This window comes from Dendrobates tinctorius, unplaced genomic scaffold, assembly GCF_039654945.1.
Source record: "Dendrobates tinctorius isolate UK_male_01 unplaced genomic scaffold, ASM3965494v1 ptg000019l, whole genome shotgun sequence".
Classification (NCBI taxonomy): domain Eukaryota; kingdom Metazoa; phylum Chordata; class Amphibia; order Anura; family Dendrobatidae; genus Dendrobates; species Dendrobates tinctorius.
Window position 1 is genome coordinate 123553 of NW_027361687.1, and position 16822 is coordinate 140374.

A 16822-nucleotide genomic window follows, 5' to 3' on the forward strand; every position below is an offset into this window, starting at 1 on the left:
TTCATTCTTTTTGGTACAGATAAGATATGGATAGACAGATATGGATAAATGGATAGATAGAGCAGTCGGAGCCGGTCCATTTAATACCGACTCCACCAAAATGAACTCCGACTCCACAGCCCTGGTTACGATCTCTATCTGATTTGTCCAGCTGACTGCACTCTTATACAAATGGCAATTCATTTTCCTATAAATACTAATCCTTGCTGGTAATAAATGTGCATAGGGTGCATTCACCCTCATGTATCGTGCTACATTCAGCTGAAGTTGAGATTTGCATCATATTGCACTGCACCATCCGTATTGCAAAGGGTGAAATCAAGAGTCAAAATCAATCGTTACTGCTGTAGATTTGGAAAACTTTATCACCCTCTAAATTTTATGCAAACGTTTTATACTTGTGCATAGGATTTTGAAAACCTTGAACCATGGTGCTTACATTTTTTTTTTAAAGCCCGAGATTGTGCTCCCAGCCCAAGTGCCAAGAAATATGATGGTGCCATAATAATAGTATGGTAGGTTACATTCTGTCGCTGCCCACTCCGAAAGTAGAATGGGCCCCCAATAAACCTTTCCCATCCGGACTAAAAGGCAAGAACGAGGGAAAGCTGATCGTGTTCCTGGGTCCATCTGGGCAGCCACACCAGCATAGTTAGAAGCTCGGTCTAGATAGTCTCTCCCGAAGGTGACGATTCAGGGTTTTGGGTTTTTTTTGAGGGGGGGGGGGCATCAGAACCTGATGGGCGCACACTCTCTGCTAGACCAGTCAGGTGAGAACCTATAAGTGTTCCACACCCAGAAAAAGTCCTAGTGCTGGACACTCTGTGAAAAAAGTGACACACAGTGTAATACTGTCCAGACCTTAAAGTTATAATAATAATACATTTTATTTCTATAGCGCAGACATATTCCGCAGCAATTTACGTTTCAGAGGGGACTTGTACAGACAATAGACATTACAGCATAACAATAATCACATAGATCATAACAGATACCAAGAGGAATGAGGGCCCTGCTCACAAGCTTACAATCTATGAGGAAAAAAGAGAGACACGAAAGGTGGGTGGTAACAGTTGCCCTGATTTTATGGACCAGCCATAACGTTAAGTGTGTAACAGTACAGACGCAGAGGGCTAATGGATGCATAAAGCATGTGGGAACATGATACGGGAAACCTGGTTATGGTAAAAACTTTTGGCTGTGCCACATAGGGATAGATTAGGTTAATGTGTTGAGGCGGTAGGCCAGTCTGAATAAATGAGTTTTCAGGGCACGCTTAAAATTGTGGGGATTGGGGACTAATCATATTGAGCTGGGAAGTGCATTCCAAAGAATTGGCGCAGCACGTGTATAGTCTTGGAGACAGGAGTGGGAGGTTCTGAATATTGAGGATGCTAACCTCAGGTCATTAGCAGAACGGAGGGCGCGGGTAGTATGGTATACTGAAACAAGGGAGGAGATGTAGGGTGGTGCTGAGCCATGAAGAGCTTTGTGGTTGAGGGTAATAAGTTTGTACTGGATTCTGGAGTGGATCAGTACCCAGTGTAATGACTGGCACAAGGTAGAGGCATCGGTGTAACGATTGACGAGGAATATGATCCTGGCAGCAGCATTCAAGACAGATTGGAGGGGGGAGAGTTTGGTAAGAGGGAGACCGATTAGAAGAGAGTTACAATAGTCCAGACGAGAATGAATAAGAGAAACAGTAAGAGTTTTTGCGGAGTTAAAAGTAAGAAATGGTCGAATTCTAGAAATGTTTTTGAGGAGCAGATAACAAGAGCGAGCCAGTGATCGTATGTGGGGGACAAAGGAAAGCTCGGAGTCCAGCATGACCCCAAGACAGCGGGCATGTTGCTGGGGAGTAATAATGGAACCACACACGGAAATGGCAATGTCGGGTATAGGTACATTAGTAGCGGGAGGAAACACAAGGAATTCAGTCTTTGACAGGTTCAGTTTCAGATATAGTGAGGACATGATGTTAGACACAGGGTTTAGACAATCGCTGGTGTTTTCTAGAAAGGCAGGCGTGATGTCAGGAGAAGCAGCATATAATTGGGTGTCATCAGCATAGAAATGGTACTGGAAACCAAATCTACTGATTGTTTGACCAATAGGGGCAGTGTACAAAGAGAAGAGGAGGGGGCCTAGGACTGATCCTTGAGGAACCCCAACAGTAAGGGAAGATAAGAGGAGGAGGAGCCAGCAAAAGATACAGTAAAGGAGCGGTCAGAGAGATAGGAGGAGAACCAGGAGAGAACGGTGTCCTTGAGGCCAATGGAACTGAGCATAGTGAGGAGGAGCTGATGATCCACAGTGTTGAATGTTGCAGAGAAATCCAAGAGAATTAGCATGGAGTAATGACCATTTGATTTAGCTGTTAGTAGATCATTAGATACTTTAGTGAGGGCAGTTTCAGTAGAGTGCGGAAACCGGATTGGAGAGGGTCGAGAAAAGTTATCAAAGAGAGAGCGGATAAGACGGGAGTGGACCAGGCATTCAAGGAGTTTAGAGATGAAGGGAAGATTAGAGACAGGTCTATAGTTTGTGGCACAGTTTTGGTCGAGGGATGGTTTTTTAAGTAGTGGATGTATGACGGCATGCTTAAATGAGAAGGAAAGATACTAGAAGAGAGAGAGAGGTTAAATATTTCAGTTAGGTGAGGGGTGACAGCAGGGGAAAGGGACTGGAGTAGCTGTGACGGAAATGGGTCACTGGTGCAAGTGGTTGGGCGAGAGAAGATGCAAGGAGCCTGCTTACTACTTCTTCTGTGACTGGTTCAAAATCAGAGAGTGAGCTAGATGCAGTGAGGGAGAGAGGACAGTGCATGGTATGAGGTGATTGGGAGATAATTTCCTGTTGGATCTGGTCAATTTTTTCTTTGAATTAATTGGCCAGATCGTCAGCTCGAAGCTCCGTGGTTGGGGCCTGTACTCTTGGGTTGAGAAGAGAATGAAAAGTGTCAAAGAGACGTTTAGGGTTATTGGACAGTGAGGTGATGAGGGTGTTGAAATAGGTTTGTTTTCAGAGGTGAAGGGCAGTGTTGAATGTTCGAAGCATAAACTTATAGTGGATGAAATCTTCGGGTAGGTTGGATTTTCTCCACAGACGTTCGGCGCACCTGGAGCACCGCTGCAGGAAACATGTTTGCAGGGTGTGCCAGGGTTGTCGCCGTCTGTGTTGTAGTATTCTATGTATAGGAGGTGCAAATTCATCCAGGGCACTTTGAAGTGTTTCACTGTAATGCTTCAATGCAGAATCAGGACATGAGAGGGAGGAGATAGGGGCCAATGAAGACTGCAAGTTCTTCATAAGTTTCTGGGTGTTAATGGCCTGTATGTTTCTATAAATATGGACAGTGGGGGTGACCTGAGCAGCGTGGCAGTTCTTGATAGAAAATGAAAGAAGGTTGTGGTCAGAGAGCGGGAGAGGGGAGTTAGCAAAATCATCCACTGCACAAAGCCGAGAGAAGACCAAGTCGAGGGAGTTTCCATCTTCATGTGTTGGAGAATTAGTAAGCTGGTAAAGGCCAAACGAGGAGGTTAGAGATAAAAGGTGAGTAGCAGATGGGGAGACGGGAAGAGCAATGGGGATTTCGAAATCGCCCATGATGAGGGTAGGGATGTCTCAGGAGAGAAAACGTGGAAGCCAAGAGGCAAAATGATCCAGGAACCGATGGGAGGGGCCGGGAGGACGATATACCACCGCCACTCGCATGGTGAAGGGGGTGTAGAGTTTGACGGCATGGACCTCAAAAGAAGGGAAGACAAGTGAGGGTACTTGAGGGATAACCTGAAAGGTACATTTTGGTGATAGGAGCAGACCAACGCCCAAAGTTCCCCTATCCTAGCCAGAAGGCCCAGATGTAAAGGGGCATTCCCATCTCCAAGATCCTATCATATGTACTAGGTGTAATAATATTAGAAAATACCTCCAATTAGAAATGTGGTATAGTTCTTCTGATTCACTTTGTCTCTTGCCACATGGGCAGGGCATTGCAGTAGCTTACGTGTTCTGCCCCCTGAATAGGGCAAAGATGTTTGTATTATGTGCTGGGTTAGTTATAGCACCATCTAGTGGTGGTTGAATTTATAGCTGTGTCTGCAATAACATTTACAGCCTGTGCCTTTAACAGAAGTGTTGAGCTAGGGGATTGAAGCAATTCTTTGTGTGAAGGAAGCAATGTATTCTGGGATAAAGGTGGTGCCATTTTCTTGTATTTCATAAGGACACACGTGTTTATCTGTCCTCCTGTTAATTCTCCAACTTGAGTTTGTTATCCGAGTAAAGCATATCTGGTAAGCTTAATATCTTTCTTTCAATGCAGTATGTACAGAGATGTTGTTAGATGTATAGCAGTCAGTGCTCAGTAGATGTAATTAGACACCTGTGTTTTTTCTATGTAAGTTGCATCACACTGAATACTTCCTGTAATTGTGTTAGCTGTGTGATCATCTGCCCAATACTTACGCATGTCATTTGTATTCTTTATAGTTTTACCGCTCATTCGCATGTTCTATACTCTTCGCAAATAAACAAGTTAGACTACAGAGAACAGTCTGCTTATTTTGGAAGACAGAGCCGTGGTTTATGCTGTATGCTACAGTGCACAACGTGTCAACGTGTATGAAGGCAAAACAGTAAAACAGATGCTACACGCCTGCGATAGCAAATACGACTTAAGGAGCCGCTTGTACCCACACCACGTTGCCTGCGGATACTGCAGCGGCCGCAATACAGTCACAAGTACCGAGAGTGCAGCCCGCTAACAAGTGCTACATCTTGCCCGCCACGCATAGACTCAGTTTCCCGCCAGTATACTCAGTAATACACAGCTAAGCGCACAATGTCTTGAAACAGCACACCCTCACTCAAAACGAGGTCACAAGCAAGTTCTGGCAGGTCATCAATAGCAGCCAAAGCAAGATCCTCCTTCGCCGAACGAGAGATGCATCTAAAGCTGAGACAAGCAGAGCACGAGGCAGAGAGAGAGGCCGAAACCGCACGTCTGCAGACTCTTCGGAACACAGTGCTTGGACTGGCCGGTGGCTCTCCTGACCTGAGCATGAGAGCTTCATGCATTTCTATGCAGCTGCCACGCTCAAGTCGGGAGAGCCACCGGCCAGTCCATGCACTGCATTCCGATCTCACCTTGATTTTTTCTTTTAAGTTTCTTTGACTTTGCAGTTTGATAAATTTGTCAATAAAAAAGGCTTTACATTTTCCTATATTTCGATTCTCATGTGAATGCTGTTTAACCCCTTAACGACCGCCGATACGCCTTTTAACGGCGGTCATTAAGGGTACAGAAACCACAGCTCCCTTAATTAACGACGCTGTGATTTAAGTGACTAGCGCCCCCCCCCCAGTGTCGGATTTTCTCCGGGGTCTCGGCTGCCGGGGGTAGCCGAGACCCCAGAGAACATGAATGGGGCCGGATTTTACCGACCCCATTTTTGCAATCACCGTTATTAACCCTAACGGCGACTGCAAAAAAAAAAAAAAAAAAGCCGAGATTTTCAATTAAATTTCTTTCTCCTCTGATGTGATCGCACATCAGAGGAGAGAGAAATAGGGTCCCCGATCCCCCCCTTACATTAACCGATGGTCCTGGGTCCCCTCCGGTGGTCCTGGGCTCCGTCCCGGGCTCTGGCGGACGGCTCATGCGCAGTGCGCCCGCCTGGAATCTGCCAAGCGGCAGATTCCATACATTTATTTTGATCACTGTGATAAAGTATCACAGTGATCAAAATAAAAAAAAAAAAAAAAGTAAAAAAAAACCACACTAATAAATAACTTTTTTTTTTTTTCATTAGGGTTAGGTTTAGAATTAGGGTGTGTGCACACGCTGCGGATTCTGCTGCGGTGTACAGTACCATTCTAATCTATCTAAAATGAAATCCGCTGTGCACATGCTGTGGATTTTTCCACGTGGATTTGCTGCGGGTTCAAATCCGCAGCATGTCAATTCTTTGTGCGGATTCTGCTGCGGTTTGGCACCTGTTCAATGACAGGGTGTCAAACCGCAGGGGAAATCCGCAGGCAAAACCGCAGAAAAACTGCAGATAATCCGCAGGTCTTTTGACCTGCGGTTTTTCTCAAATCCGCGGGGAAAAAATCTGCAGAGCATTACACAACGTGTGCACACACACTGCGGATTCTGCTGCGGATTTTTCCGCGTAGATTTGGCTAAATCCGCAGGTCAAATAACCTGCATTTTACCTGCAGATTAGCCTGCATTTTCCCCCTGCGGTTTGACACCTGTAATGGAGCAGGTGTCAAACCACTGCGAATTCTGCATAAAGAAGTGACATGGTGGATTTCAAGCCACAGCAAATCTGCACAGAAAAATCCGCAGCGTGTGCATTGCATGTTCCATAGAAAATGAAGGTACTGTACAACGCAGCAGAAACTGCTGTGGATAAGCAGGGCCAAATCCGCTGCGGATCCGCAGCAGAATCCGCAATGTGTGCACAGACCCTTAGAATTAGGGTTAGGCTAGTTTCACACTAGCGTATGCCCGAGGTGCGGAGGGCTGCAGACTTCCTCTGTGCAGCTCCGTCCACGGCCGCAGCTCCTCCCGTCAGCTCAGCCTACCTCGGCATGCGTGCCCTATCTTTTGCATTGGGCATGCAGGCCGTGCCAAAGTATGCGGATGCCTCTGCATGTGTCCTTTTGACGGTGCGGCGACCACACCAAAATGCAACATGTTGCGTTCGACGCTGGTCACCGCACCGTCAAAATGACGCATGCGGAGGCATCTGCATACATCGGCACAGCCTGCATACCTAATGCAAAAGATAGGGTACGCATGCCGAAGTAGGCGGAGCTTACGGGAGGAGGTGCGGCTGTGGGCGGAGCTGCATAGAGAGTCTGCAGCCCTCCGCACCTCGCCGGTACACTAGTGTGAAACTAGCCTTAGAATGATATTTTATTTTCACGGCTCTGCGTTTATAAACTTCTGTGAAGCACTTGGGGGTTCAAAGTGCTCACCACACATCTAGATAAGCTCCTTGGGGGGGGGGGGGTCTAGTTTCCAAAATGGGGTCACTTGTGGGGGGTTTCTACTGTTTAGGCACATCAGGGGCTTTCCAAACGTGGCATGACACCCGCAGACCATGCCATCAAAGTCTGCATTCCAAAATGGTGCTCCTTCCCTTTCAGGCTCTCCCATGTGCCCAAACAGTGCCCGCCGCCCCCCCCCCCACATATGGGGTATCAGCGTACTCGGGACAAATTGCACAACTTTTGTGGTCCAATTTCTCCTGTTACCCTAAGGAAAATAAAAATAGTGGGCTAAGAGATCATTTTTGAGAAAAAGAATTTTTTTTATTTTCACTGCTCTGCATTATAAACTTCTGTGAAGCACTGGGGGGTTCAAAGTGCTCACCACACATCTAGATAAGTTCCTTACGGGGTCTAGTTTCCAAAATGGGGTCAATTGTGGGGGTTTCCAATGTTCAGGCACATCAGGGCATCTCCAAAAGTGACATGGCGTCCAGCCAATTCTGCATTGAAAAAGTCAAACGGCACTCCTCCTTTCTGAGCTCTGCTGTGCGCCCAAAGAGTGGTTTACTCCTACATATGGGGTATGGGCGTACTCAGGACAAATTGCACAACAACTTCGGGGGTCTAGTTTCTCCTGTTATCCTTGCAAAAATAAAAATTTGTGGACGAAAAAAATCATTTTTGTGGGAAAAAAAGGATTTTTTATTTTCACGGCTCTACGTTATAAACTTCTGTGAAGCACTTGGGGGTTGCAAGTGCTCACCACACATCCAGATAAGTTCCTTAGGGGGGGTCTAGTTTCCAAAATGGGGTCACTTGTGCGGGGTTTCCACTGTTTAGGCACATCAGAGGCTCTCTAAATGCAACATGGCGTCAGATGTCAAATCCAGCCTATTCTGCGCTGAAAAAGTCAAAAAGCGCTCCTTCCGTTCCAATCCCTGCCGTGCGCCCAAAAAGTGGTTTACCCCAACATATGTGGTATCGGCGTATTCAGGAGAAATTGCACAACAAATTTTTTGGTTCATTTTCTTTTCTAACACTTGTGAAAATAAAAAAAATATGTTCTAAATATTTTTTTGCAAAAAAAAGTTAAATGTTAATTTTTTCCTTCCACATTGCTTCAGTTCCTGTGAAGAACGAAAAGGGTTAATAAACTTCTTGAATGTAGTTTTGAGCACCTTGAGGGGTGCAGTTTTTAGAATGGTGTCACTTTTGGGTATTTTCTGCCATGTACATCCCTCAAAATGACTTTAAATATGATGTGGTCCCTAAAAAAAATAGTTTTGTAAATTTTGCTGTAAAAATGAGAAATCGCTGGTCAACTTTTAACCCTTATAACTTCATAACAAAACAAAAAAAAAAATAGGTTTCCAAAATTGTGCTGATGTAAAGTAGACATGTGGGAAATGTTACTTATTAAGAAATCTGCGTGACACATCTCTCTGATTTAAGAGCATAAAAATGTAAAGTTTGAAAATTGCAAAATTTTAAAAAATTTCGCCATATTTCGTTTTTTTCATAAATAAACAAGACATATCGAAGAAATTTTACCACTAACATGAAGTACAATATGTCACGAGAAAACAATCTCAGAATCAGCGGGATCCGTTAAAGCGTTCCAGAGTTCTAGCCTCATAAAGAGACAGTGGTCAGAATTGTTAAAATTGGCCCGGTCATTAAGCTGCAAAATGGTTGTCACTAAGGGGTTAATTAACATTAATTATGTTTACTTTTACAATTATTTTGTAATCTGTATAGGAAACGTTAACAACGGCCCAAGGTATCTTTTCTACTCTGGCCAGTGTCACTATGTATGGCAATAAATCTGGAACGCTTCAATGGATCCTACTGATTCTGAGAATATTTTTTGCAACACATTATATCATAGGTTTCTTGAACGTGGTTATAGCAGGCGATCATTGAAGAGAGCCTTCAACAGGGCTAAACACACGTCACGTCACAATGCACTTTATACGGATACGAGTAAATCTGAATCCAAGGAAGTGGTCAGGTTTATTACCACCTTTAATGGTCAAAATGAACGGATTAGATTTTATCTAAAGAAATTTTGGCCTATTTTAAAAAATGACCCAATACTCTCTAAGTACATTGGTGACCATCCAAATATTGCCTTTCGTAGATCATCTAATTTTGGTGACCGGTTGGTGAAAAGCCATTACATTTCTAAACCGGTCAACAATTTTTTGACTCAACATACACAAGCCGTAGGATGCAAACCCTGCGGCTCCTGTGTTGCCTGTTGCAATATTGTCAGAGCTCACACTTTTACTAGCTCTGATGGATTGTGTGTCTTTAATATTAAAAAATCCATCACTTGTTCATCAACAGCTGTAATCTATTATGCCACGTGCCCATGTTCCCTCATCTATGTTGGCCTTACCACCCGCCAGCTCAAGGTGAGGGTTCGTGAGCACGTTCTGGGCATAAGGGCAGCCAAAGAGATTGATGATGTTGCTTCCCTCAAGACCCTGCCAAAACACTTCAAAATGTATCACAATTGTGATTCCACTTTATTGAAAGTATCTGGCATTGACATGATCTGTAAAGGGATTAGGGGGGGCAACGTCAGCAAACGTCTTGCTCAGTTAGAAACCCAGTGGATTTGGACACTGAACACTGTCTCTCCACTGGGTTTGAATGAGAGTTTATCCTTCATTCCGTTTTTATAATACATAATAAAAAACCTTTCTTGTACACTTTTAATTTTTCCTGCATTTATTACAGACATTGTGGTCGGCCCTCCATGTTATGGATTGTTCACATCTGATTAAGAAGAAATGGTGACAAGACCTGTTTGCAGATGCAGACACATATTGCAATATGGAATATGGATGGAGTTCAGCATTTATACTTTGTTGTTGTATACTTTTCTCCCCCCCTTTTTTCACTCGCACCGTGTAGCTTGTCACCTTATATTAATAATTTTTTTCATATTTTATAAAAAATTTTTTTATATAAACACATATGCGGTTATTTGCTGTATTGTGCACAAATATATATTGTCACTTATTATCATTTCATTTTTATGCACAAATTGTATGTACAGTATGTATTATATATATGTTTCTTGTATTTGTGTCCTTATAAGCTTTACATACACTAGTCTATTATGCTGGGTTTTGCAGTTTCAGTGCAGTAATTACTGCATCTGTGTGTTTCTTAATATTCTCTGGCGGGCACTGGTGCGCATGCGCCGCCTCGACGCCGGTGGTTCGCATGGTGATGGCATCTCCCCATGCCCTGACACGCCGGACTCACCCGGCGGTGTTTGGTCATGTGACGCCGCGCGCCATGTGACTTCCGGGTCGTGGCGGCGGCGCATGCGCCGTAATGTGACCTGCCTGATTGAATCCACTATATATGAATGTGCTGGCCAGCAATGCATTCACCCCCTGACGAAGGAGTTCTCTTCTCCGAAACGCGCGTCGGGGCGCGTTCCCAGGCATCCATCTTTGGCTCATGAGGTATTAATTCTCTAATATTCTTTTCGCTCCCCATTATACAACGCGATTTTTGCTCCTTGCATGATGAATCTCTATTATGCATTGGAACTCACTGTTCTTTGATTTATGTATATTTACATTGTATCTCTCTATAGCACCATACATTATATTATATATAACTTCTTTTGGGACCCTATTTAGTATACATATTTTTTGTATTTTTTATTTTTGAGCCTGCATTATAGGGCTATTTATACAACCTCATGTTATAGCCTACCATGCTATCATTCTATGTATAAACTTTGGTGATGCCTTTTTATGTTTTTTATGTGTACACCCATTTTTTAATAAAGGGTATTTTATCTATTTTGCGTGTTGCCATATCTATTACAAGTATATGATACCTTGTCAGTTTCAACTTCCACCTCACTCAGTGTGCATAGTGGTCTGAACCGTGTGCTCTCTGACGCTGCAAGCACCTGGGCAAAAGAGAGCAGCTTCAGATGAGCACTTGCAAGCACTGCGCTCCTCACCAACAAGACCAGTTACCTCTGATTGCCAAAAACACAGACTGAAGAGGTGGCCAATGAGCATTACACAAAAAATTCCCACTCTATTGTCTATGGTGCAATTGGAGGCATTTTGACAGATGATTTCTAAATATCTTTGTCTTCTAGTTTCTGCCTGATTCTTCCTAAGATTCAGGTCACACGAGACATTGGAGCCCAACAATTTGGCACAAACACCAGGACATCACTTATCCACAGCACTCAATTTATCCAATGTCATCATTGACAACACTTTTATATACAGGGGAAATTAATGTGCACTACACCAGTATCGAATTGATCGCAAAATGTTTCTCTGCAGAGGCAGTAACATCGAAAATAAATGTGCATATATTAGCTTTTACTACATATATTATCAATTAAAATGTACTTTAAAACCCCTTTAAACACCTCTGTCGATCTCTGAAGCAGCATTTATGCACCAGGGGGTACCCCATTCCATGCACCAATGACATGTGTGGGGCGCTAATGGGTTGCCATAACAGCCGGGGGTCTACTGAATTACTAGAGAACCGTGCGCACTACTAAGGAAGGTGCCTAATAGGATCCCACACCATGAAGTAATAAAAATAGACTAGGCACTCAACTTAAAGAATAATTTTTTTGCTTTTTAATGTAGTCAAGGCAAAACCTGTCGGCCACATTTGGCCTTTATCAATTACAAACTATACAGGAGTGTCAGGGATTCGTGGGACCTGGATGTGTGCACGTGCCTGGAGGAAGACGCAGTGTCTGCTGCTTGTGACCTGCAAGCGGCAGACACTGCGTCTTCCTCCAGGTCCCCTGGCTTATTTACCATTGGGGTTTTTCCTCTTTAACGCCCCACACTCTTGTGAAAGTGACCATACTGAGACGTGCCTCACTAAAAATCCACAGGATTCCCACGAATCCCTGAGACTCCTGTATAGTTTGCAATTGATGAAGGCCAAATGTGGCCAAAACGTTTTGCTTTGACTACATTAAAAAGTAAAAAAAAAAATCATCTTTAAGTTGTGTGCCTAGTTTATTTTAATTACTTCAGGGGGTCTACTGAAGACCTCCATGCTTGTCATGACGATCCTGCTGTGAAAGCCAGTATTTCGCAGGTGACCATAGGGGACCGTGATTTTCTCTACACATAACAGTGCTGATGCTGACGGCTACGTATAGTACAGACAATCAGATGTCGCACTTTATGTCCCCTACGGTGACTAATAAATACAGTAAAAAAAAAAAAAAAAGTGCCAAGCTAAATTTTTTTTCACCTTTTAAATACAAGAAAAAAAAAAAGCATTTTCTTCCTATCTGCGTATTTCTAATGACCTGGAGAATCACATTGCCTGGTCAGTTTTACCATATAGTGAACAAGGTAAATAGAAAAAAAAAAAAAATCTAAAAACAATTGTGAAATTGCATTTTGTGGCTATTTTAAACTTGGTATTTTTTCCCCATTTTCCTATGCATCACATGATAAAATGGATGGTGACATTCAAAAGTACGTGTCCAGCAAATAAAAAACAACCCCCATACGGCTATATTATTATCAATAATAATTATAGTGCCATTTATTCCATGGTGTGTTACATGTGAGGAGGGGTGTACATAATAAACAAGTACAGTGGTCTTAGGCTAAGTGCAGACGTACTTTTTACCCTGCGGATTTTTCCGCACTGAATTGAAGAAATCCGCAGGTCAAATGACCTGCATTTTTCCTGCGGATTTCTTGCTTTTTTCTTGCGGTTTTTGTGCGGTTTTCCCCTGCGGATTTCCCCCTACGGATCTGGAGAATGGAGCAGGTGGAAAACCGCACAAAAGAAGTGACATGCTGCATATTTTGAATCACAAGAAAAACGCAGCGTCTGCACAGCGTTTTTTTTTCTATTAACATGCTACTGTACATCACAATGCGGATATGCAACGTTTCTGCGCAGTAAAATCCGCTGCGGATCCTCTGGAAATCTGCATCGTGTGCACATGGCCTTAAACAATACAAGTCACGACTGGTACAGGAGGAGAGAGGACCCTGCACACGAAGGCTCACAATCTACAAATGTGGATGAAAAAACAAAAAATTATGGCTCTTGGAAGGAGAGGGGAAAAAAAAAAAAAATGGCTGTGGAGTGAAGGGGTCAAGATTGACAGGCACAATGCCAGTTCTTAGTCTATTCACACAGCAGACAATTCTATTTTTTTCCATCCTCCTCTTTCCAGAGCCAGAACTTTGTAATTTTCCCTTCCACATTTTTTCCTCTCCTGGTATTCTCATGACATTATGTCATGCAATCCCTGCAGCCAATCAGTGCTGGCTTCACGATCCCATCCTTTGGAGAAATCAGACATCCTGCAAAGTGTGAAACGCTTTATCACCACGCTCCCCGCGTCCGGCGCCGAGTCTCCGCCGCTGCTCCCGGAGTCTTTTACTGTCTGAAGCGCTGGCGCATTTTTTGCAGGTGAAACAGCCGTTTCACTGAAGGATAAAGGCCCTCACTTATCAGCAATGCTAACGTGAGTCTTGACGATGGGACGTGCTGGAGACAGCATTAGGGGGCACAGCTGACAAGTGGCCACAAACCTTCCTCTGGTCAGGGGCTGGAGTAAGACGTTCAGCTCTTCCTGGCTCTGATCCAGTCGCGTGCCGCCATCTTGTGACTGTAACTTCTCTCTGACCGCAAGTCAGAGGTAACGATCACAAGCGCTCAGCGTATGAGACCCTCGCAGACTTACATTACGTAGTGACTTCCGGACCACCCAAACACTTTGTACGATCCAGCAGGTCACTACCTGCAGATGGCCACCCTGCCTTCATCTCCTAGCATGTCAGACACACGTCAGTGCTTACAATACAGTCGCCAAAACACTGCCATCAACTGGTTGGTACGGCTGCTGATTGTCTGCAGCGGTCACTTGTCTGTGGGCGATATAACAGATAAGCAGTGGTCTCCCCCCAGCTCCTCATCATAGCACTGCATTTCTCACATTTTGAATGAATCATGGACACCCCCTTTAAGAGCCCAATATAGATCAAGGGGTTAAAGAGGCCGCGCTGGCCACAACCTTGCTGTGATTCTGCCCCTGGATAAGCAGAGCCGGCCCGCATACGAAGGCTATGGCGACCCGGCCGCGCATCAGTCAGTCACACAGCTCCTCAACGAGGACACGTGTAGGCCGTCACTGCACCTGTCACACGAGGATCCCACCTGTCCACGCACACGGGAGAAGTCCGCGCGTATCCGCTGGTGCAGGCTCGGGACTGGGGAGCAGGTGGATGCATTTAGTGCACCACAGGGGCCGCGCTGCGGAGGCGGAGCCTGCACCAGGAGGAGGTCACGTGCTCCTTCACCTCACACTGACTTCCCACAGGTTCCCTGCGCCTCAGACGCTAGTCATCAAGGGCAGTGTCCTGGGGTCTCTAACATAAGCCGTGACCGGGGTGCGGGACCAACATCGTGCGTGCACTGAGGAGAAAAGCAGCACCATCACAGAGCGCTGCACACCTCCAAACGGGAGAGGGCAACAACACGTCCACACATAGCCCGATGTCTGCGCCCTACGGTGTACACACACAGCTCTGCTACGTCATTACACACCCATACACACAGCTCTGCTACGTCATTACACACCCATACACACAGCTCTGCTACGTCATTACACACCCATACACACAGCTCTGCTACGTCATTACACACCCATACACACAGCTCTGCTACGTCATTACACACAGCTCTGCTACGTCATTACACACCCATACACACAGCTCTGCTACGTCATTACACACCCATACACACAGCTCTGCTACGTCATTACACACCCATACACACAGCTCTGCTACGTCATTACCAGGGCTGCCATTAGGAATTTCAGGGCCCCATACTATAAAAATTTTTGGGCCCCCTTGAGACTCCGTCCAGGCTCCACCCCAGCCGTGCCTCCACTCCTCAAATCTTCCAGAGTCCCACTGCCCACTCTTGGAAAAACTCCACTTCTGCACCCCGTCCTCACCAATCACACATTAACATTTCCCAGATCATACATATAGCCGGCAGCTTTTGTTCTGGCCAAAAGAATTTTAAGCCACCACCACCACAACAAGGTAGACTCTTTTGGATGAGCTCTACTCTACTGTAACTTATTAATCATTTGTTAAGATACCCAATACTCTGTTTAGGTAGATTTTTCTTTTTCTTTAAGGAAATGAGTCACATACTTTTTTAAAAAATAATTAATAATAATAACCAGATTGTGACTTTTTTTTATAATCTGTATTTCTGATTGTAGATTATTGTATTGTTTTCTGTACTTGTATGAAGCTGTCGGTGGATATCGATCTGCGCTCGGACCGCAGTGCATGGACGGGCCGCGGGTCTCCTGACTAGAACTCAGCAGCCTCACAGCATGTATGAGGATGCAGGCCAGGAGACCGGCGCCCAGTCCATGCACCGCAGTGCGAGCGCAGAACAATTTCCCAAATAAAGAGGTTTCCAAGTCATATATACCCACTTTTTATTTTCCCATCAATATGGCCGTGTGAGGGCTTGTTTTTTGCAGGACGAGTTGGACTTTTGAATGACATGACTAGCTTTACCAAATAGTGTACAGGAAAATGGGAAAAAAATTCAAAGTGCAGCCTCCCATCTCCACACGTCAGCAGCCTTCCATCTCCTCACCTCAGCAGCCTTCCATCTCCTCACCTCAGCAGCCTCCCATCTCCTCACGTCAGCAGCCTCCCATCTCCACACGTCAGCAGCCTTCCATCTCCTCACCTCAGCAGCCTCCCATCTCCTCACGTCAGCAGCCTCCCATCTCCAAACGTCAGCAGCCTCCCATCTCCACACGTCAGCAGCCTCCCATCTCCACACGTCAGCAGCCTCCCATCTCCTCACCTCAGCAGCCTCCCATCTCCTCACGTCAGCAGCCTCCCATCTCCACACGTCAGCAGCCTTCCATCTCCTCACCTCAGCAGCCTCCCATCTCCTCACGTCAGCAGCCTCCCATCTCCAAACGTCAGCAGCCTCCCATCTCCACACGTCAGCAGCCTCCCATCTCCACAAGTCAGTAGCCCCCCATCTCCACACGTCAGCAGCCCCCCATCTCCACACCTCAGCAGCCACCCATCTCCACACGTCAGCAGCCTCCCACCTCCTCACCTCAGCAGCCTCCCACCTCCTCACGTCAGCAGCCTCCCATCTCCACACGTTAGCAGCCTCCCATCTCCACACGTCAGCAGCCTCCCACCTCCTCACCTTAGCAGCCTCCCATCTCCACACCTCAGCAGCCTCCCACCTCACCTTAGCAGCCTCCCATCTCCACACGTGAGCAGCCTCCCATCTCCACACGTCAGCAGCCTCCCATCTCCACACGTCAGCATCCCATCTCCTCACCTCAGCAGCCTCCCATCTCCTCACCTCAGCAGCCTCTCCTCTCCTCAGCAGCCTCCCATCTCCTCACCTCAGCAGCCTCCCATCTCCTCTCCTCAGCAGCCTCCCATCTCCTCTCCTCTGCAGCCTCCCATCTCCTCTTCTCAGCAGCCTCCCATCTCCACAGCAGCCTCCCATCTCCTCTCCTCTGCAGATTCCCAACTTCTCACTCACATCAGCAGATTGCCATCTCCTCACCTCACTCCCCTCTGCAACTTCCTCCAAGTCCTCACACACTGCCCGCCTCCTCTGCCTCATTGCCGACTTCAGCATCTTCTGCCTCCCTGAAACGTGACATGTTGCTGCTCTGCTCGAGAATGAAGAAGAGCGTGCAGTGTGTCACATGACCTGCGTCAGGACCATGATACACTTGGTCCTGCTGCTGCTT

The 16822-nt window shown here is 45.7% G+C and overlaps 1 protein-coding gene across 1 annotated transcript in view; it reads right to left on the reverse strand.

Annotated features, from left to right (window-relative positions):
* Nucleotides 1-16715, reverse strand: part of EXD1 (exonuclease 3'-5' domain containing 1) — a gene marked incomplete at its 3' end in the record, with an annotated part of 139771 nt that extends 123056 nt beyond the window's left edge. The window contains exon 1 of the mRNA XM_073567291.1: nucleotides 16633-16715. Within this exon, the coding sequence (XP_073423392.1) occupies nucleotides 16633-16707 (75 nt within the window). The remainder of the gene's footprint in view (nucleotides 1-16632) is intronic.
* Between the last annotated feature and the right edge of the window lie 107 nt (nucleotides 16716-16822).